The following is a 22,204-nucleotide window of genomic DNA, read 5'->3' as shown; positions in this document are numbered from 1 at the left end:
CGTTGTTGTTGTTGTTGTTGTTGTTGTTGTTGTTATTGTTGTTCTTGTTGTTGTTGTACTTAAGCGTTTATAATTAGAGTGCGGACATTTATGCAAAGTATCGCGTTTCCAGATCTCACTTTATCGGAACTTACCAAACAACAAGGAAATTGTTCCATTGATTTCGCTTCTTGTTACTAATGTCGTTTTGCTCGTGTAATCTATTTGGAGTTAATACGACAAGGGAAACGGACATTTCGTATGTGGCGATCGGGTCGGAAATAATGCGTACGGTTGGAACGAATACCGAAAATGTTGTATCAACTGTGTGTCTCCATTGCCATATTGAACGTGTTCAAATTTTACCCGCTTACATTTTCCGCCATAAGCCGTAAGATGAACGAAACGAAACGAAAAGATACGAATTTTCGATGAACAATAATTTACTCATAACAGCAAATTAATGTTTCCTTTAACGCTTGATGCCGCGTCGTTGTCGTTCTTCTTCGGTAGAAGATTGATGTTCCTGCAGATAAAGGTGGAATTATTCGCACACGTTCGAATATGTGAACTACACATATGTTATACATACATACATAAATACGCATATGTATAGTATGTGTTTGTTTGTGGCCGTTGCCGCCGTTAGCTGAGCACTTTTGTACGTTCTGTGAAGTGAACATGTCGCCGCGTGTTCCGTTAGTCACATATGTATGTATGTACATGTACATCATCCCATTCATCCATTCTTGCATTTTTCGAACAACTCGATACACTGCATATCAACGTTATTGATATTTGTTGTTCGATGTTTCCGATTCTGCCGAAAAGAGAACGTATATCCTCGAATCTCATCTTGTACTTTACAAATTGCACAATAATTCTTATACATGTATTAGTTTATTAGCAGCCGGCTTATTAACTTCTGGGTTTCTACGCGTACTGCCGACCACAAGATTCAAAAGACCGTAGACTGGTTGGTATAGCGTGACAACGATTACATACGATTCTTAATATTTCTAGATTTGTTCGATCTTTCGAATCGTCGGCAGTGTACATACCTGTGCATAATTATTCTTTGGTGGCAAATCGCACCGCCACGCCGGGTCGTGCACAATCGGATCATTATCTGTCTTCTTGATTTAACCGAGAGATATACTTACCCACGATAGAGCATAAAAGTTAACAAATAATCGAAACTTTACCCGCCCCTCTCTTTTTGTCCATAATGTCGGGGACTCGAAGATCGTGTAATCGGAAAATCGTTGACTCGAGTATCCAAGATGATAATCCGCGTTCACCGTGCAACTTTGACCATGTATGCATTGTTCATTCGCACACGCACCAGCGCATCGCATACGGAATCGCATATACCGAACAAAAAGAATCGTTGTATGTATACATATACATATATTGCAATTTGTAATCGTCCGGTGTAATGGGACACACACAGAGAGCCGATACACGCATCTTTGCACCAAGTATTAACACGACTTTCATTGTGACGTCCACTAAAATGTAATTTATACGATTGTAAACATGTGAGATCAACGAGAAGCACCGAAATTCTGTGTACTCGATCGTGATCGTCGGCCAAATCTTTTTTCGATACCGCATGTTTCTATTTTAATCAGTTTCAATGTTCATTCTTTATTCTTTTCACTCCGAACAAGTATCGACAAACGGGATATTTTGAAAATTTATGTAACGTTTACGCGACCATATATTGTATGTATGTGTATGTTTGTATCGTCGTGATAAATCAGACAGGCTGTATACACAAAAGTCGATAATGATTCTCATGATTTTTTTCCCAAAATTTGTTACGATTTTAAAAATTCAAACAAATTATGTAAGAAGATGATGGTAAACAGGATCGAAGAATCAATATCTTATATGTATACGATCGTATCTGTCCTCTGTAGAATTGCCTTATTGTCACGTGCCTCGATTAACGATTAAACTGTTCACCTCTGCTTACCAATTACTTGTTAGTATACGTAACGAAATATGTACGTGTAATATCGCGTTATTCTTTGTACTGCTCTTGTAAATATATTATGAACGATTACTGTCATCGAGTGTCGTCTATGGAATTTCACTACATTTCACGGATGTCGCTGGATCATCCTCTATACTCTATGCATATATGTATGCACATATTCCTCGCTCTCTTTCCATATACATATACATATGTATGTATAGAATATATCACTGTAGATGATATACTCTTTTAATTCATATTTAAAGACGTTCCAGGTTAAATGCTGTTAGTTTAAACATTTTCTTTTATAATCGATCTCATCGCACATTCTATCTTAATAGAGAACTTGAATAATATGTACCTACACATCCTCATTCCTATCTGTGCCCGTTCACCGCCGTTACTTCTGACATTTCCTGCAAGTATGCGTAATTACAAAAAATTGCGCAACCATTTTTACCTTTGTTCTCTGTTGTGTACGACGGTCGTAATTTTATTCGAATAATATTCGGATCAGGAGCGTGTATTCAACGTTTATTCGTATTTGGCGCTTTCGTCGAAAACGTCAGAGGTGTCAGAGTTCGTGTCGTATTCGGTTGTATTCGGTCAAACAATAAACAGTACGTCTATTCAAATTATTACGAGTACAATGTAAATTGTAAATGATTCCGATAGTGTGTTATACAAGCATCTTTACAATTAGATATATGAAGAACGAAGCGTAATATATTATTAAAGAGACGAAATGCCACTTCCAGCTGCTTTGGCCGCGCGACTTGCGAAAAGAGGACTCATTTCTGGATCAGAGAAACACGGTATTCAAGATTATAAAACTTGCATAATATATTTCATATAATTTGTTATGCAGCAATACTGTTCATAATCATACTGTTGTTCTTTTTTTTTTTCTTCATTTTGCCACACATTCTAATGGTCCAAACCCAATGAATGTTTTTTTTAATTAATAACATAACCTTAATCGGGGTTGCATTCTCTCTTAAATAGAAACGACAAAGAAAGAAGCAAAAAAAAGAGTCCACGAAGAAGTAATTGCCGAAGACTATGACAACGCAAAGGAGGATATTAGTCAAATTGATATATCCCAAAAATTCATGGCAAGTATTACATTAACCCTTTGCGATAAATCATAAGTTTTTATTAAATAAGTGGACTCGGAGTATCCTCTTCTCCACCCCTTGGCAGTACACGTAATAAAAACAGGCTTGGTAGTGCGAGAGTTAATGTTTATAAATAATATTCAAATTTATAATTCAGCTAATCTTTCAATTTTTATTCTAGGGATACAGCGGTTGCCCCAACAAATACAATATTTACCATGATTGCACAAAAAAGTGTAAAGATCTCTGGGGACTTGGACACGTGCAACCCTCTGACAAATACTTGAAGAAGCAAATGCGATTAATACAAAAATATTCTTTACCAGAGACATGGAAAGCTGTTTATGATCCAGGCTGGTAATTATTCATCTCTAAATACCGCATAAGTACTATTGTTCTCCTACTTGGAAAAAGAATCTTTACAATGTGTTAACAGTGGTCAACATTATTATTGGGATTGGTCGTCGGATTTAGTGGCTTGGTTACCACCTAGTCATCCAAAATGCCAGATATCCCAGCCAGCTTCTCAGTTAAGGGAGGAACTGCATCTTAAAGCAGCCGAACAGGATGACAATTTGTCCAGTGATGATAGCGGTAGTGACCAAGAACAAGCAGAAGTTAGTAATTCATTGTAATTATTAATGTTGTAAATGAAAAAATACTTGGTAGAAATTTTATCTAACAGAATCTTAATTTAGGTGGATGAACCAGAAGTAAAGAAAGACAGAAAAGTTGAAAACAGAACAAAATACAAACCAGGAGATAACAAAAGAAATCAAAGATTGGATAGATCTGATAACAAGGACAAAAAAGACCGCACTCTGGATCCCATGGATCCAGCATCTTACAGTGATATTCCACGGTAACGGATCTAGTTACTTTACATATAATTTATTTATACAAGGACGATATGCGTTTTGTTCGGATATTGTTATCCAGTCCTTAATTGTTTACTTACAGGGGTAAATGGTCTGATGGTCTAGCGAGGCATAATGAAGCTAAAACGGGAGCCGACACAACGGCCTCGGGACCACTTTATCAAATGAGACCGTATCCTAGTCCAGGCGCAGTACTTAGGTCGAATAGAGCCATTAAATCCGAATCAGAATCGTCTAATAAACCGAAAGTGTCGTGCCCCGAAAAACCAGAATAAAAGCTTTCATTTTCTCTGTATTGTACGATTTCTTACACACCTTAGATTTGTAAATTTACTATAGTCTATAAATATTCGAGTTGATTTTTGTAATAATTGGGTATCTTGAGCAGAAGATTAGAACAAATTTTCTAATGAACTCAAAAACGTACACGATTCGTTGTCATTGCGTTTCGAAATAATCTGTCCAAGTAATTTCAACTTTTAACTATGTGCATGCAGACGCATATAAACTTTCGAATTTACGTTTAGATATATATATGTAATTATTATATATATAATTGACATACATAATGGATAATCGTGAAATTGTAGATAGTAGCAAACAGAATAGATATGTTGTGATTTAAATTTTACGCGCTATGCCGAACACATGCAGGTTCGCGATAGCGATATAACAGTAACAAGTATCGAGGTCGATTTAATAAACACTTTTATTTCCAAGTCGATTTATAATTAAAACAACTATATTATAATATAATAGATCGCATACAAACAGGTGCGGCAGCTAATACTTTAGTGCGTTTATTAAAATTCATTTTCGTGGAAATCACGAGCTTTTCGAATTGATTTGAACATCATCGCAGTTGACACTACCGCCGATATGTGTCTTCGAGTCAATGTCGAAGTTAACCTTGTTCTTGGCCTAGTTTGTCAGTAACGATGCAGGGGAGCAAGCTCAATATTTCCAAGGGATGATACGTACTGTATACGTTTTGCCCCGTGAGTCTTATCAAAATTGTTTTGCACTCATAAACCCAGTTAAACGAGGAAACGTCCACCGACGACGCAAAAATTCAAACACTTCATATCGTATATTACGTGTCATATACGTGTATATATATATAATATATATATATATATATACATACCATTATACATACATACATATGTATATAAGTATATGAATATCCAGTAACGTTAACTACGTGACGTAAAAAAAGAGTGTTATGAATTATAAGAACTGTTGCGAAACATCACGAACCAACACAACCGTGCTTCTTTCCCTGCGTGCGTGTTATTTCACGCGCGATGAATACGATTACTTGAAAATCTCAGATCGCGTACTGTTTAAGGCGTTAAGGTACGTACGCATACGCGTCACCCTTGCGTGTCTATACTAAAGGATTTAAATATTTCAGTCGCGACAATAATTTGTCCGTGCGTCATTTTATATTTGTATGGTGAACGTTTAACATTTTCCGTTGAAAGTTAATGATATTATATTTCCAGGTTAACTCACAGGCACATGACAGATCATCAACTTTCCCGCCGATTTTCGAAACATCACGATCCCGATGTTGGCTCGAACGTTGCATAATCGTTGATTTTTCGCCAGTCTGAAATTCAAATTTGAAGTGTTATTGGTTCCAGGGAAGCTGTAAGAATTTTTTGAACGACTAGTTAGAAATTCCAAACGAGACGTGATCACCCGTTCCAGGTGATTTAACAAACATCGTACATATTAACCAACTAACTGATGGGTTTATGATAGGAACGATCTTTGTTCATTCTGTTATTAAAATTACAGAAAATTTAGCAATACCTCGTGAAGGACTCCCATGTAAATACTGTATTTTCGAATTTTCCATTCTGTCACAACGACCGTTTTTGTTATAAACCCCTTTCTTGATATTGTATTTAATGTTTCTATTGATTCTTTTCAGATACATTTTATATAAGTTTTGCCGGTTACTTTTGTTACTGATACTGCTTATTATAAACTACATTGGAACCTTGACTATTCATTTCAGTGGGCACAAAATACATATTGATATTATTCATGCAGTTCTATGTAGATATGATAGACAAAAATAAGAGTTGCCGAGGGGTGAGTACCAAGAGTACATGAAATATATTAATTTTGTATAGAAGTATTCAAAATATTATACTCATTGCCTTTTCTCTAAAGTGTAAGTAATACAACTAATTATCAAAGGGTATATATAAAATGAGAAAATGAATCAAGATTATTAAAGTGTATTTCCCTTATCTGAATCAGTTTATCTTATCTCTGTTACCCATAAGTTTTGTTTATTCTTTTATGTTTAAAGTTTCATTGTATTATGATTCTGTTATACTTTAAATGAAGTATGTGTAGTAAATGATTAATTCATCGAAGAGAATTATCAGAGGATGATATCGTTAAGTTTCTTGATATTTTCAATACAGTTCTAGAGACTGCAATTTATTTACGAATGCACGTGTGTTACATAGTATACACAACATGCAATGTTTCATTATAATTTCCTTCTTGTTGATCCTTGTTTTGTTTTGTTTTGTTTTGTTTAATCCTCTTTTTTAGTTGGTATATTATTGGTTAATGTTAAGGTGAATACACATCAAGATGGCAATCGGAAGTATTATATGTGGAGCCAGTACTCCTAAAATAAAGAGAAAAAAGGCAAAGGTATACCTTGTTTCACTTCCATTTTCAAAAATGAAAATATTACATGAAATAATGGAAACAGAAAATTATGGTGTATTGGTTACAGGCAACCGAACGCAGTTGGATAGAAGCAACATTTCAGAAGAGGGAATGTTCAAAATTTATTCCAAGTGCTAAGGATGAGCACAGGTATATAATATATTCACTTACCTACCCAGTATCAAGAGTGTTAAGTTGTGTCTACAGATCAACTATAGACACTCTATAGCGAAGAAATATTCTTAAATCTGCAAAAGTTTCTTATATAAGATGATCCATTTTAATTATCATCAACCTTTACACATTTTGTTGAATTTGAAATAACGTCATTGCATTGTTCAATATTTGTATTCAACTGTTTGTTCGGTGACAGATGAATAAGTAAATACATGTACATTTTCTTATCTCTCGAATGGGACAGTATTTTTGCAGAGGCAATATGGGACGCTTAATTACGACAGTTGTAAAGTTGCTTATTTAGTTTAATTGTATGTTAACTTTTCATTGAATCCGTTTTATTTCTTTACAAAAGCTGCACACATTATTATATGTTTGTTTACGCATTGTTTCAGGCCATCACTAATACATTTTCTTGTGTTCATTTCCTTTTCATTTACTTTTCTTTCTTTCGTTTCATTTATAGGTTTTTCCAAGTACAGGGAGATAAGAATGCAGAGTATGATGTGATCACCACTTCCAGGTGAGAGTTTATAATGCGTTGTCGCGATTAACAATTTTGTGTTTAAATAGATATTATAAAAGATACTATATAATATTGCTTCTGCAAAATATATATTCGAATAGTTAATAAAAAGATCGTTACGTTATATGCATACTATTTTCAGGAATAGTGATTGTACAAAGAAAAAAGTTACCGAACCCCAAGGTCCTATAGATAAAAAAGAAATACCATTTACTTCATATAAATGATTGTATTTATTAGATGTTGTTTCGACATTTAAGTTTCGTTCGTTTATTGCTTCTTACAAGACGCCGATTTGTTCTCTTAGAGATCATACCCATCATTCTTTTGATCATGCAATGGAACTACACAGTTGATCCATATTATATCGGAAAATAAAGAACGTGGCGATAGTAGCGGTATCATGCTTTATAGTAAATATGTATTGATTGTCGTCAGCAGACATTGCTAAACATCATTTGACCAAATTCAATTATAACTCTAGGTAAAGCATTTGTACTTCTACTTGTGCAGTATATGTTAATTTCTCCTGAGCTGTAGTACGTTTCAACATATCTCCAAGTGATGAAAAGATAAAGCAAGAACTTTGTATTCACTCGCACCCAGACACATCTGGACTGGTAGTACAAGCGCAATAGTTAACTAATGATTGTTCATTATAGATGTTGTTGTGGGTATTCTTATACGTATCACTGCAGAACTGGTGCAGACGTTCAAAGCTATACCGCTAGTAATACCAAAGAAAAGGATCGAGAGCAATGGTCTCCCGGTAAAAATACGCGACCGTTTCCAACCGATGCGTATGGTACCATTGAGTTTCAAGGTGGACCACATCCAACAAAAGCACAGGTAACAGATAAACACCAATCGCATTCAAGTATAATACAATCATACTTGGGATTACCCAAGTTACTTATCACTGTACATGGAGGTCGTTCTAATTTTGAACTACAGTCTAGTTTAAAGAAGGTCTTGAGGAAAGGCTTATTAAAGGCTGCGAAAACAACCGGTGCATGGATATTCACTGGAGGAACTAATACAGGTTGGTCGAATCCCGCATTATTACCTACTTGTTTCTCGAGCTTTCAGATGACAATGAAATCATAATTAAAATTCCACAGGTGTTACAAGGCAAGTGGGTGATGCGCTACTTTTAGAGAGGTCTCAAAGACAGGGGCGGGTTGTGAGCATAGGCGTAGCACCATGGGGAATTTTAGACAAAAGCCATGAACTTGTGGGCCGCGGAGGTGAAGTACCGTACGACTGTCTCTCGTCTCCGTGGTGAGAATAATAAATTATTAATAAGTACTGATCTGTTATACGCGGCGTTAATTGCAGCTATGATAATTTACAAAAACTCTTCAGGTCCAAATATGCGGTTCTAAATAATCGACATGCGTATTTTTTATTGGTGGATAACGGCACCGGCGGTCGATATGGCGCGGAAATTGTATTGCGCAGGAAACTAGAAAAATATATTTCCAATTTGAAACTGCAGCCATGTAACTATTACACTGTTCCCCCGATTAGTACCAATGCATGTTCGAAGAAACTGTTAGAAACGTTGTATTACAGATACGCATAGCAGTATCCCTGTTGTTGCGCTGGTCATCGAAGGAGGAACGAACACGATACGTTCAGTTTTAGAGTATGTCACAGACGATCCTCCGGTCCCTGTGGTAGTTTGCGACGGCTCGGGCCGTGCAGCTGATCTGATCGCTTTTATGCACAAGTATAAATTGAATTGCTTCTTAAACATCTCCATTTTTAATCGACAAAGTGTAAATGTCGAAACAAACATTTAGGTACGCGTCCGAGGGAGATGGCGAGAGTGGAGAAAACGAGGGACCATTAGAAAGTATGAGAGAACACCTTTTGGATACAATCAAGCGCACTTTTAAAGTTTCTGCTGAACAGGCGTGCCAATTGTATTTGGAACTTTTACAGTGTACACGTAAAAAGCATTTGGTAAGTTCATTGATATAACTTCCTTTAAAATTCTCCGTGCCTTTCTCTCTATTTAATCGACAATCTGTTTACAGATAACAGTGTTCAGGATAACTCAGGATCGACCCCAGGAGCTCGATCAAACGATTCTGACAGCTTTGTTCAAATCCAAACAACTGTCTCCAGCTGAACAGTTGTCTTTATCATTAATCTGGAATAGAGTAGATATAGCACGCAGTGAAATATTCGTTTACGGTCAGAAATGGCCGACAGGTGCGCTGGAACAGGCAATGATGCAGGCTCTGCAGCATGATAGGATTGACTTCGTGAAGCTCCTTCTGGAGAACGGTGTCTCCATGCGAAAATTCTTGTCCATACCTCGTATCGAAGAACTATACAATACCGTAAGTTTTAAGATTTTTCTTGCTTTCTTTTCTGTTTTTTTTTTTTCGTTCATTTTTTTCACGCTAGAGAAAGAGCCAAAGGAGAAAGAAACGCATATACGTATAGCAGCGGCTATACGTATAGTGCGTATTGTAATCGTGCGTAATTATGTGTAGTGTAATCCTTTAGTTTTACACAACACCGGAAGATAATCTGCAAAATTTTCTCATTTAGAAAGAAGGCCCTTCAAATACATTGGGCTATATTCTGCGCGATGTAAGACCGAATATTCCACGCGGTTATATGTACACGTTGCACGATATTGGCTTGGTGATAAACAAATTAATGGGTGGAGCGTATCGTTCCCAGTACACTCGCAGAAGGTTCCGAGTGATCTATACCAAAGTGATGAAGAGATCGGGTGTACATCAGCAACACATGCACCGGAACAGTTGTGCGTGGGGTAGTGTTAATCGATATTATTCAGGCTCTGGTAGTAAACAGGAAAACTCAACGATAAGTCTGCTCGCAGAAACTTTGCCAGCGAATCGTGATACTCCTTTCTTCGATTATCCCTTCAATGAACTGCTTATTTGGGCCGTATTAACGAAACGTCAACAAATGGCGTTACTGATGTGGCAGCATGGAGAAGAGGCATTAGCAAAAGCGCTTGTCGCCCTTAAGCTGTACAAGGCTATGGCCCATGAAGCTGCTGAGGATGATCTTGAAACCGAAATCTACGAGGAATTACGAAGTTACGGAAAGGAATTTGAAAATATTGGTAAGAATGTACTTTTAGTGGAGAAAGCCTATGTAGCATAGGCAACTTAGAATAGGATCGCAAAAGGACAGCTTCACATGAATATTTAACTATGCTCTCGTTCACAGCGTTGGAATTGTTGGACTATTGTTATCGCCAGGATGATGATCAAACACAACAGCTCCTAACTTCCGAACTTCAAAATTGGTCTGGTCAAACCTGTCTCTCCCTAGCTGTTACAGCGAATCATCGTCCTCTGTTGGCACATCCCTGCAGTCAAATTATTTTAGCTGATTTGTGGATGGGTGGTCTTCGAACAAGGAAAAATACAAATTTAAAGGTAATCAACATACACGTTATTAGTTAGAAGAAATAATAACAGGTTCCTTTGTATCTACTAACTGGTTTTGATCGGGGTGTCAGGTTGTTCTCGGTCTGCTTTGTCCCTTGTACATAACCCGTTTGGAATTCAAAAGTCGCGAAGAGTTACAACTGATGCCGCAGACTCAAGAAGAACATTTGATTGCCCTCGAAGATGAAAAAGAAGACAGCGATTCTGAGCACGGCATGCCAACCGGTCCGGATGTCGAGGTAATTCTTGTCTCTTAATCCAATTGAATTTTATGTTAAATTAATTAGAGAATTACTTTTTCTTCGAACAAATAAGCATCTATGACATACGTATTCAGAGTTCTCGATTCACGAAGAAATTCTAGTAACAGCGTAGAGTATTCATATGTATACTAGAATAACGAGTATCAGTCGATGCAACGTGTCATTGCTTTTGTGATAATTCATTGCTCATTTATTTCATGCTGCAATTATTAATTTATTTTTAAAGCATATAGATTACAAGATGAAATGGAAGGTAAAGAGTACTTGGTCCTGTAATTGTTAATAGAAGGTGGTTCGGATATATATATATATATGTGTAACATTCTACTAGCAAGAGGCGGATGCATATGGTTGCTGGTTTTGAATTGTTGTGTGATGAATTATATGGATACGTATACGCATGTAGGTTCTATTCACGACATTAAACCTTTTGAGCACTCTAAATAAAGTTCAAAATGTGTATGACATTAACTGCTATTGGTATGACGTGCAGTTTTATTCTTTTATTTCAATTCTTTATACATATGTATAATGTGCTTGAAGGGTGTAGTATTCGTAATTTATCGAGTATAATGGTATTACATATTTGAAAAAGAGTTAAAAATCTTGTAACGTATCTATCGATATTAGAGGTATTGAAGTGTGTTTTATAATTCATAGACTATGTATGTGGGTATGCGTATGAATTGTTTTTTAGAAACGTCAGCGCAGGAGCCTGAGCGTACGCAACAAATCCAGCAGCCAACAAGGCGCTAAGGTATATCTATAATGGCCTGAAACGCAATGACTCTATGACCAATAAGTTCACACTTTCCGGTGCACTTTTCAACTATCTATCTTTTGTTATTAGTTATCATCAAGGAAAACTTCTGTTTATTCAGTGTCGGAATTCGTACCGGTGAGGATGATAACTAACGCTACCATCGTAAAAAACTATCGTGTTGTATTATAAATGTCTCTCGAAATCGTTCGATGTCGATAAAATATCGGTATTGTTTCTCCAAGCCTAATGTCTATGGTCCAATTAACATTGAAGTCTATAAGCATTCCCTCGTTATATGTTATATGTACATATGTATGTATATCTATTTTGGTCAGCCAAGTAGTAACATTGAAATTTCATTCGAATAAGTATCGAGATGTTAAGACGAATTTATGCGGAAGTAATACGTAATGGGGAAATGCTAATTGTACACTGTTAACTTTATATGTATGTTGCCATAGTTAGTATGCTGATATTTTTCAATACGGATATAGTATATGTAACCGTTATCAGTTATCCAATTCAAATTAACAGTTGTATTATTATCAGGTCATCCTTGCATTTCAGACACTCACGTTTAAGACATCATTGTCAATTGAAAGGAAAATGGGACATAGTATGTCCAATGTTGTTGAAAATTATGTCTATCCAATTCAAACTTATGTCTATCGTCTTCCTCGCGTAACATGCTAAAGCGCACTAACAATATACATTTATCTATATATATTCTGTGCGTCCATAATTCTTAACATGAATTGCATTTTATGTATATGTATATCGTTACTTCTTCTTCTTCTTCTTCTTCTTCTTCTTCTTCTTCTTCTTCTTCTTCTTCTTCTTCTTCTTCCTCTTCTTCTTCTTGTTCTTTTATTTCAGTCTCCTAATTCTCATAATTTCTTAAAGTTTTTGCCTTTACGTGTAGAGACAGGATCTGTATCTGCTACATTGTTTGCTACCTTTTTCTGTACCTTAGTAGTAATCGTTCAAGAGTATCAGTTTCCCGAAAAGAGAAATATTATATTATATGTATGTTTATTTCTTAGACACGATGCTTACTCATATACGCATTATTACACATATTATACGTAACACAAAATGTCCATGCATTAGTGTTCTGTTTTGTTCTGTTCTGTTCTGTTTTGTTCTATATCCTAAATAACACAATTTCTATTATTCATGATATAACGATAGTTACACGTATATTTATACACATGGCACACATAATTATGTCTGCCATGTGTCTCTAGTTGTGTTCCCATTTAATTTTAGTTCCCAGCATATTCTGTAACACTGCAGAAATATTTGTGTTTCACTGTTTGTTTCTCGCATACTATGCATTAATATAGCATACTGCTCCCCTTTAATCGGTTTGTTGGCAAAATCCTAGTTGTAAATGATTCACGAGAATGATCAAGAGATAGTAAATATAGTATGTACAAAAGAAATGAGTACGTGTCAGATAATTGAAAATCTCCCGTTATATCTGTGCATTAATCTCCTGTACAACCAACACAAGGTTTGTCCATGTTTAACTGAAGGAACTGTTACTTTCTTCGTATAGGCTTTAATCAGCAACGAGCACACCACAGCTGTAGCGAAAGAAACGATAGTCCAAGAGAATGGGAAAGTACTCACAGATGACAATGATGACGGTATTCAGCGTGCTTATGGTATTCAAAACGACTATTACGATATTAAGAATAGCAGGCCATTGCGACTAAGGAAGAAGTTGTATGAATTTTATACGGCTCCAATCACAAAATTTTGGGCAAACGCGGTTCGTTTCTTGACCTGTTTTAATCATATAATTTTATTGAAATACGTATATCATAATTTGATGAATTGCCGAACGTGAAATGTATACGTATTTTCGTCTTTCAGATAGCGTATGTTATTTTTTTGGTTCTCTTCTCTTATTCTATTCTCATACATATGCAACACCAACCATCGTTGGCAGAGATTTATGCGATCGCGTACATTTGCACGCTAGGATGCGAGAAGGTACGTGAAATTGCTACATCAGAACCAGCCACACTTTCACATAAATTTAGCGTGTGGGCGTGGAACATGTGGAATCCCTGCGATGCAGCTTCCATCATTTTTTTTCAAATTGGCCTGGCCTTACGCTTAAGACATTCTACCCTCGATGTCGGTCGCGTGATCTATTGCGTGGACTGTATTTACTGGTACTTACGGATACTCAACATACTTGGCGTAAACAAGTATTTTGGTACGTTGTATTTTTTAACCATAACTCACAAATATTGTATTATTATATCGTATACATGTTGTATTTTACTATACTGTATTGTACTACATATACATATACATATACATATACATATACATATACATATACATATACTCAATGTATGTACCATATATCTATTTACATACGATGTATTTATTATATGCCTTTACCGCGTCTGTCGTTGTGTTTCAGGTCCTTTGGTCACCATGATGGGGAAGATGGTGAAAAACATGATATACTTTGTGGTGCTGTTGTTGGTCGTGTTAATGAGCTTCGGCGTGACGCGCCAGGCTATTTTGAATCCTAACGCTGAACCTAAATTAAAAATCATTCGAGACGTAATGTATTTTCCGTAAATATTCTATTCGCCAGTTGGAAAATCAATGAGTTTTTTTTTGTTATAATGGTCTTTCATTTTCGATAACACAGATATTTATGGAGCCATACTTTATGTTGTACGGAGAGGTGTACGCAGACAACATTGATCCGGATTGCGGGGACGAGCCAGGAATGATACCGTGTCTTCCAGGTCGTTGGATCACGCCCGTTGTAATGTCAATTTATCTCTTAATCGCAAATATTCTGATGATAAACCTTCTGATCGCGGTATTTAATAATATTTTCAACGAGGTAAACGCGGTAGCGCACCAAGTATGGATGTTCCAACGTTTTACCGTTGTCATGGAGTACGAACAGAAACCAGTTTTACCTCCTCCGCTCATTGTAGTTTGTCACATATATCTGCTGGTCAAGTATTTGCTGCGATATGTGACTCAAGGGAAAGCCAGCACTGGTGAAACATACGACAACGGACTTAAGTTGTTCCTAGAAGCCGACGACATGGAACGTCTATACGACTTTGAAGAGGACTGTGTCGAGGGATACTTTCGCGAGCAAGAGCTGAAACTGCAAATGTCCACGGAGGAACGTGTTAAAGTAACAACCGAGAGGGTGGAGAATATGCATCAGAAAATAGAGGACATTGATAAGAAGGAGCACACGCAAAACGCGTCGCTTCAGGTGAAATTTCTAACAATAATTATAATAATATCCATCGAACCGGATGCTGAGAATATCTATCCTACTAATAATTGTACTGAAAATCTTGTTTACCGTCACAGGCAGTGGAGTTCCGAATTCGTAAGCTGGAGGAGCTAACCGAGCAGACTCTGGCCCATCTAGGCGTGATCCACCGGTTCATGGCGACGCACATGCCCAACATGGAAACGTTATCCAGTCTCGACGTAGAAGGCCGTCAGCGTAGAGTGTCTGAACGTTCAGAGGTCCTCTCGGAAACAGACTCGCATACGCAGCTACCTACAATAGCGGCGAAACGTAAGAGACTCGTACGATCGCTGACCGACGGTACGTTTCTCAATATTGCTCCGCCGTTGGACGACGAACTACTGGTGGCGAAACACTCGGAGACGTTTGCGTCCCGCGAGAACCTCAGTGGGAACGACTCCTCTCTTAGCGGAGAGGGACAGACTGCTCAAGACGACGCGAAGACGACGACAACAAGTCAAGAAACTGAAGCGAGCAAAAGAGGAGGCGAAGAAGACGAAGGGGAAACAGTGAAGAAAGAGTCGTCGCAGTCTGACAGTAGGGAGCCTAGCGCGGAGCCGAGTGTAGGACAAAGCATAGATGCTAGTAGCAGAGAACCAAGCTCGGATCCTAGTAGACAAACAAGCAGGGAGTTGAGTAGAGAGACAAGCAGGGACGCAACGAGCAGAGACGCAACCAGCAAGGAACCGAGCAGAGAAGCAAGCAGCGAAGCGCCTGCTTCGGAGCCAGTTAGACAAGACTCGACGGAATGTTCTGCGAGGCAGAATAGCAACAGGACACGATCAGAGTCGGACGACGTAATGATAGTTCCTTCATCCGGCATTGCCAGAGGCGTCACCTGGGCAGAACCACGCGTTGCAGTGATTCCATCGGTATCGTCGACCAGCAGTACCCAGAGATCAATTCTACTGGCTATGCGTGCAGAATATACAAGTATAACGGACGAATTGGAAAGTTATTGCGGTCTTCTCAGCCCACCCAGAACGCCGCCAATTTCTCCGCCACCGTCTCGAGTCAGACACCACTCGGAAATGTCGAATGCAGAGATGGCGTGGCAAATCGAGAATGAACATTTACGGGACGCCGAGGAGTGTGATTATCAGCAAATGGAAGATCTGATACAGAGAAGGTACATCGGAGACGACAACGACGACGACGACAACAACGACGATGAAGCTGTGCACACAGCCTCGGACGAGGCCATTGGAGGCGTCAGCGGGCCATTCTTCGTATCAAACGAACACAGGCACCAGCTTCGCAGAGCCTCCGCCATTGACGAAGAGTCGTCCCGGAGGCCACCGCCTACCATCAGTGTCACGCGTGAAATCGAACAGACGCTTTCTCGGCCGCCGATTCGGGATTCCGAGAATTCCGACCCGAATGACAAAAATTTAAGTACCGTGCCTGCTCCAGCTTCGGAGACCATGTGCTAAGCCGTAACGATGCTTGCTCTGCTTCGTTGTTTCTTAAATTTGCTCGCTTGCACGCTCGCTCGCAGGTAATTTCGGACTTTTCAACTATACGAATCGTGAGGAATATGAATTGAATTATCGGAGAACGCGATAATATGTATAGATATATCGATTTGAAATTAATTTCTGTCGGATCGCACAGCTATACTTACAGATTTTTAATTGTATTTACCTAATATTAAGGATATCGTCATTCGTATCAATGTTCGAAGTATAACAGTGCTTGGAACATTGAATAAGTGAACGAGTCGGAACATGCATAATTATTTGCACATTTAATACGGCACACTTACAATTGGTCAAAGGTAGTATGTATCTACTTACATGTGTATGTTGTTTACGTTGCTGATTTATTCCAGACAATACTGTTACGCTTAACTTGTTTTTTCATCATTCTTGCCGACATATTTAAGCTGAAAATTTTCCAATCAATTCTTATACACGTATATATACATATTGTATTGTTATATTTCATAATATTGCAGTTAATTCGAGTGTTCAAATGTCGTATAGTGCAATGAGTTTTTCCATTTGAATGCACTACGTTCTAATGTATTATATTAAAGAATCGAGTGTTTTTATCAGTTTTACACAATATCGATAATATGTACAAAGTTTATTCAATTAGCTTTTTATGCGGATTGTATACAATTTTATAGATTATTTATTAATGTGGTACACATATTTACAAGTGTATTTATTATCATTTATATAATTCGCTTTCCTTCGAATACTCGAAGAAATTTAACTAATGTATCGTATGTATGTTGCGTATTTTTTTAATCGTAGGCTCTGAAAAACAGCTTTCCATAGAATCTGTGTATCTAAAAATCTTTGAAATTTCCAGTAGGAAAGCGCAAATTGATTTCTACATACATATGTAACTGCAACTACAAGAACTGTTCATGTACATATTTACACAGTTTAAGAAGTAGCCGGTACGTAGAAACTTTCGTCTGTTTGTGGATGTACGTCTAGAGAAAAGTAATCAAAGTCGAAATATTAAGGAAAAGAAAAAGATAAGAAATATATATTTCCTTTGGTTGATTCAAGTGTGTGTAACTAATAGCTGCTTGAGCTTAGCTAAACTTTTATTATTATATATATCTCATCCATCGAGACGAATCAGTAAAAACAATGAAAACATTCGCGTGCTAATCCCAGCTGTTGGCTGGCAGCGGTCTCTGACCTTTTCCTACATATGTATATAAATGGGCAATATGTACCTCCTTTTGTTTATAAATAGTTACTGTTTCCATTCGTTGGATGAGGTATGAATAGCTACAGATGGAACGATGATTAGTTTCTTTCGAGCGTTGGTTGAGAATGGATATAAGTATATACCTGTGCCTACGGAACAGACGTTTCCGAAGAAAATAGAATGCGTTCCGACGAGACTTGTGTTATCGCATTTTTTGTGAATCGTGTTTAATACACTGTATACAAGCATTATTCAAGTTCCTTCCACGTTCTATTTAGAACAATTTAGATCGTGTATTTTACAATTTTCTATATACGTACGGCTCTTTCGTTGTTATTATCTGGATATAGCATCGAAACATTAAACAAGTACAGAATCACCGTACTGACTTTTAGGTGGAATTTCGTTTCAATAAATGTACATACATATAAGAGTCGTTCGAAAATCATTTCGATCCGATGACGACGCCGAATTTCAGTGTAAATAATTTAGTGTGCGTGCGTGCGTGTGTGTGTGTGTGTGTTTGTGTGCATACATGTCCACACACTGGACATGCTGAACATATACATATTGTATACAGTTTGGATTGTCATTCGGCACGCGCTCAACGAACAGCGTTTGCATCGAATCGAACAATTTGCAAAAATTCTTTACATACATATAATTCGAATCGACTCGAGTGGAAAGTAAAACCGTCCTCTGAAAGGTTCACCACTGACCGTCATTCCAACAGAAAGGGAAAAAGTCGCCGAAGTATATCATAGGTGTGACTAACATACCACGCGTACAATTAATTTTGTATATAGATTTTTCGAACGCCGCTTGTGCGTTTTTATCAGTGATTTACGTGATTGTAGGATACATGTTGTATTCTCGTTGTCGCGATAGAGATCGCATGATGGTTGCATACGCGTGTTAAATGATGAGCTCTTTGGGGTGAATGCAAATATTGTATGTATATGTAGGGTGTTTGAACTCGGCGTGTCACCTTAAATATTGATTTTATTGTGCTTTGTGCACTTGGATTGAATTTTTTTATCTGTAGTCTTTTACGAATGGCTTCGGGAAACATCATTGTATCACGTAATATACGATGAAAAGATTGTCATTCTAGAAATGATGAAATTGAACCGGCCACGGCTCAAGCTGATTAACGATTATAAACCAACGAAACATTGAAACGGGATCGACGAGAATTCTATTCACAGTGCAAGGATATGCAAGGGGAATGAAATGTTGAAGGTAATAGTAATAATAATTGAATTATTCACGAACGATTCTCACGCGTTTATCGCATCGTTACTGCCGAACGTTTACTATGTATATCAATCTTTGGACGTACTACGATGTAAAAAGAGTGTATTTGTTTCGAAATTAAACGTGAAAGTTTTTGTCGACTAGGAAAGCGTGGTGTCACGATTCATTTGCGACACATGCGACACATTTCAACGTTTTAAGTCATTTTACGGTGTCATCGCCGTAACAAAAACTCTTCTTACATCTCTGTACATACATATAGGGCCTTATTAAGTACACTATCTGCTGCGTTGAACACGGAATTTACGGACCATACATATAAAAGCGAACCATATCACCGCAGGCGCGATACGTTCAGAGAGACAACTACGACCACTATAGAACGCCAAGTCCGTGTTGTTCAGTCGCTACGACTATGATGACACAGAATATATGTATGTATGTATTTATGTACGCGTATCGAACAACAAAACGTTTCGTACACTAGGAATCAATAACAAAAGAAAAATAGAAATCTAGAAACGCAAATTCTTAATTGTACAAAGGAGACTACACTACGGTGCGTTTGTGTGGTGTGTGTGTGTGTGTGTGTCAAGGGCAATCCAGGGTTATTCGTGCGGGGTGGGGCGGGACGTAGGGGTGGACCACGATTTCATTTCTTTCTTTGGAATAAATTGTTAAAATACTACTATAAACAATGGGCGCCTCCCCTCTGGATCGGACACTGGTGTGTGTGTGTGTGTGTATGTATGTATGTATGTATGTATATACATCACATACGTATGTAGTAGTAGTACTTTATAGCTTGAATGTTACGCGATTTACGACTTACAACGACTCGAAGTCTCGAAAATGTACCGAACGTAATCGGTGAATGTGAATAGACCAAGCGATTCTTGAATGTATATTTACAACGGGGGTATTGTTGACGTCCTTGGATTGGAGCTGTTGCCGAAAGAAACGTATTAACGTATTATTTGTACAAATTGAGCAGATCCCAGCACAATTTATCACAGACGCTGGATACGAAAGACGAATTTATTATTTGAAGAATTAACTTTTAAAAGTGACTCTTGCGGGTTTCATGTTCGAGAAATTCAACTTTTCATTTTTCTTGAAGTTGAAACATCATTTAATCGCTTAAGTCTTTAAGCAAATGAAACTGATCGACTTGTGCTTCATTCAGACATAGGAAACTTGTTTTCTTCTTCTTTCTGTTAGTTTGAAATTAATCTGCTTGTTGTATACATATATACATGTACAATATTAAAATTGATCGATAGTCTCGGGTATCTTTTAGAAAAGGAATATATGTATATATGTATGTACGAAACTTATGTAATAGCAACTCTGCTAGCTTCTATGAACTGTCAACCACGCGCCGCGATACAAAGAAACAAGAAATTGCTCAACATTTTACCGCATGATACCTGAGGCACGCGCAACATTTTATGTATGTATGTACTTATTATATTGTGTATGCATATGTATATGTATGTATAATAGATAGCTGTGTCATGGGACGAGCAGTATTGTCGTTCTCGATATCGAACTTTCTTTTAGCATTTCCGTATACATACTTACACGTATACCTCAAAAAATAAACGGCAGCACAAATCATTATAAAATACGGCGAATTGCGTGAACGTAACCCGAAATTATCGTATGCTATTTCGAAAAATACGGGAGACCTTCCTCATTAAATTCCCTCTATATGTAGTTTCTCTCTCTCTCTCACAATCAAGTTTTGCACGACGACTCGAAGAACGAATGAATATCTTGTCGATGTAACGCGTAATACATATACATAACAACAGATATGTACGTATAACGAATAGAGGGATCGATGTAACGAAAAATTGTCAAATTTCAAGTCGGCAGTCAACGTTCTGTCGACAATGAAAAGAAAACACACGAAAACAAGAAAAACAAAATGTACAGAGGTACCTACATACGCGCACACATATGCTCGATGACTGGTAAGAAATTTATTCGCACAATTAACTAGTTTCTTATGTCATTGTATACATTTTCTTTCATTCAACAAGTACACCTACTTATTTATTATTAAACGATTTGGTTGTGTGCATGCAAATACTTTTGGTATTCACTGTACATCCAGATTAAAGAAATTATAATGATGTCTGTGTATCTCTTGACTGTTTTCAATAATTGTGTTGCACTCGCGGACACAGAGTTCTAGCTACCTTTTGCGCTTCTAATCCTTGAGAAAAGCAGCAAACTAAACTGAATCAATAAATAATACAATAATAATTAGACAATAACGGGATTCGTAAGAAATAATCAACCTCGAGTCTTTCTGCGCCTAATGCGCCAGTTGCTTATTTGTTTGTACAAAATCATAGGTACGAAATTCTATAGAGACCTGAGGAATCAAGTTTTATCAACAGAATTTCAGGTCTGGATTAGGTAAATTATTATTAGATAGAAATTCTTAGATAATTTTAGCTGTAAATACTGTCTCAGTCTGTACTGTATGTATCTGTATCATAAATACAATTGTTTTCACCGTTATCGAAACAAAATATTAAACCAGATTACCAACGAGAGCTAGGGCATTATAATCTGTGTTCTTTAAGGTTTAATTCTAGAACTATAGAAGCGCTTCGAAAATACGTGATGGAAATATACTTACCTACAAAGGTTCACTGACTACTCCTCCATACAATGAAGTACATAGTAACATGGATAATATTTTCAGCTCCTGTGCCAATATCCTTCGTTCAGGTACCTTTTTAATCATTCATAAATAATACACATTATTTATTGAAATCTTGTAATCCACCATAAAAACATTACGTACTTGCAGTTGAACAAGTTTAGATCACTTTTCAATGGAGACGATGTGTTAACGGATAACTACAGGAAGTTATAAGATATAGGATTTAGAAAGGTGTACGTTAGAAGATTAAATTCATATCTAATTACAAAACACAATGCAACAATTGTCAATGATACAAATTTAGATTGGTTTTGGCATTAAATATATTCTTGACAGTAGGTCTATATGGTCTTTAATACCACCGTTTCGATCAATTAAATTTATACATTAATAAATTAACTTAACTATCTGATTCCAGAGATTTCCACGGAAACCGCAAAT

At 37.2% G+C, this 22,204-nt stretch overlaps 2 protein-coding genes across 2 annotated transcripts; both read left to right on the top strand.

Annotated features, from left to right (window-relative positions):
* Positions 1-2,572: 2,572 nt before the first annotated feature.
* On the top strand, positions 2,573-4,254 carry LOC107190747 (polyglutamine-binding protein 1). Its single transcript, XM_015579614.1, has 6 exons — positions 2,573-2,778; positions 2,969-3,078; positions 3,263-3,438; positions 3,518-3,698; positions 3,780-3,943; positions 4,042-4,254. Exons 1-6 carry the CDS (start codon positions 2,709-2,711, stop codon positions 4,232-4,234), a joined length of 894 nt encoding a protein of 297 aa, XP_015435100.1. The 5' UTR covers positions 2,573-2,708; the 3' UTR covers positions 4,235-4,254.
* A 1,767-nt stretch (positions 4,255-6,021) lies between these two features.
* On the top strand, positions 6,022-16,583 carry LOC107190787 (transient receptor potential cation channel trpm). The gene is made up of 17 exons (XM_015579666.1): positions 6,022-6,065; positions 6,730-6,812; positions 7,306-7,362; positions 8,028-8,407; positions 8,487-8,646; positions 8,731-8,867; positions 8,941-9,097; positions 9,171-9,333; positions 9,408-9,716; positions 9,931-10,477; positions 10,585-10,796; positions 10,880-11,056; positions 13,414-13,611; positions 13,716-14,064; positions 14,278-14,423; positions 14,515-15,105; positions 15,207-16,583. Exons 1-17 carry the CDS (start codon positions 6,036-6,038, stop codon positions 16,581-16,583), a joined length of 5,073 nt encoding a protein of 1,690 aa, XP_015435152.1. The 5' UTR covers positions 6,022-6,035.
* Positions 16,584-22,204: the final 5,621 nt, after the last annotated feature.

Source organism: Dufourea novaeangliae, unplaced genomic scaffold (genome assembly GCF_001272555.1).
Source record: "Dufourea novaeangliae isolate 0120121106 unplaced genomic scaffold, ASM127255v1 scaffold196, whole genome shotgun sequence".
In the NCBI taxonomy this organism is placed as follows: Eukaryota; Metazoa; Arthropoda; class Insecta; order Hymenoptera; family Halictidae; genus Dufourea; species Dufourea novaeangliae.
The sequence above is the reverse complement of the archived record's forward strand: the minus strand, read 5'-3'. Positions and strand labels throughout refer to the sequence as shown.